The sequence below is a fragment of the Trachymyrmex cornetzi genome, unplaced genomic scaffold (genome assembly GCF_001594075.2).
Source record: "Trachymyrmex cornetzi isolate Tcor2-1 unplaced genomic scaffold, Tcor1.1 scaffold1803, whole genome shotgun sequence".
NCBI classification, from domain to species: domain Eukaryota; kingdom Metazoa; phylum Arthropoda; class Insecta; order Hymenoptera; family Formicidae; genus Trachymyrmex; species Trachymyrmex cornetzi.
Genome location: NW_017296423.1, coordinates 14,987 through 15,196, shown reverse-complemented (window position 1 = coordinate 15,196; position 210 = coordinate 14,987). Strand labels below are relative to the sequence as shown.

At 40.5% G+C, this 210-nt stretch overlaps 1 protein-coding gene across 1 annotated transcript in view; it reads left to right on the top strand.

The window, feature by feature from the left end:
• LOC108759352 (multidrug resistance-associated protein 4-like) overlaps positions 1–210 on the top strand; it is a 5,501-nt gene that overhangs the window by 3,997 nt on the left and 1,294 nt on the right. The window contains 1 exon segment of the mRNA XM_018504734.1: positions 130–203. Within this exon segment, the coding sequence (XP_018360236.1) occupies positions 130–203 (74 nt within the window).

Below are 210 nucleotides of genomic sequence, written 5' to 3'. Positions count from 1 at the left end.
TGATAGTCGACACAGTATCTTCGATAGACTAAAATAAATTCCATCACAGATAGAAACCAAATCATTAATCTCATGGAATTTACGATAAATTCTTCGGGTAAACTAAATGGAATTTCTAATTTCTCTTAGCACGTTCGCCAGTCTTTGCTCACCTGAGCGCGACAGTTCAAGGGTTATCTACGATTCGCGCGTTTGGGGCGGAAGCGATTC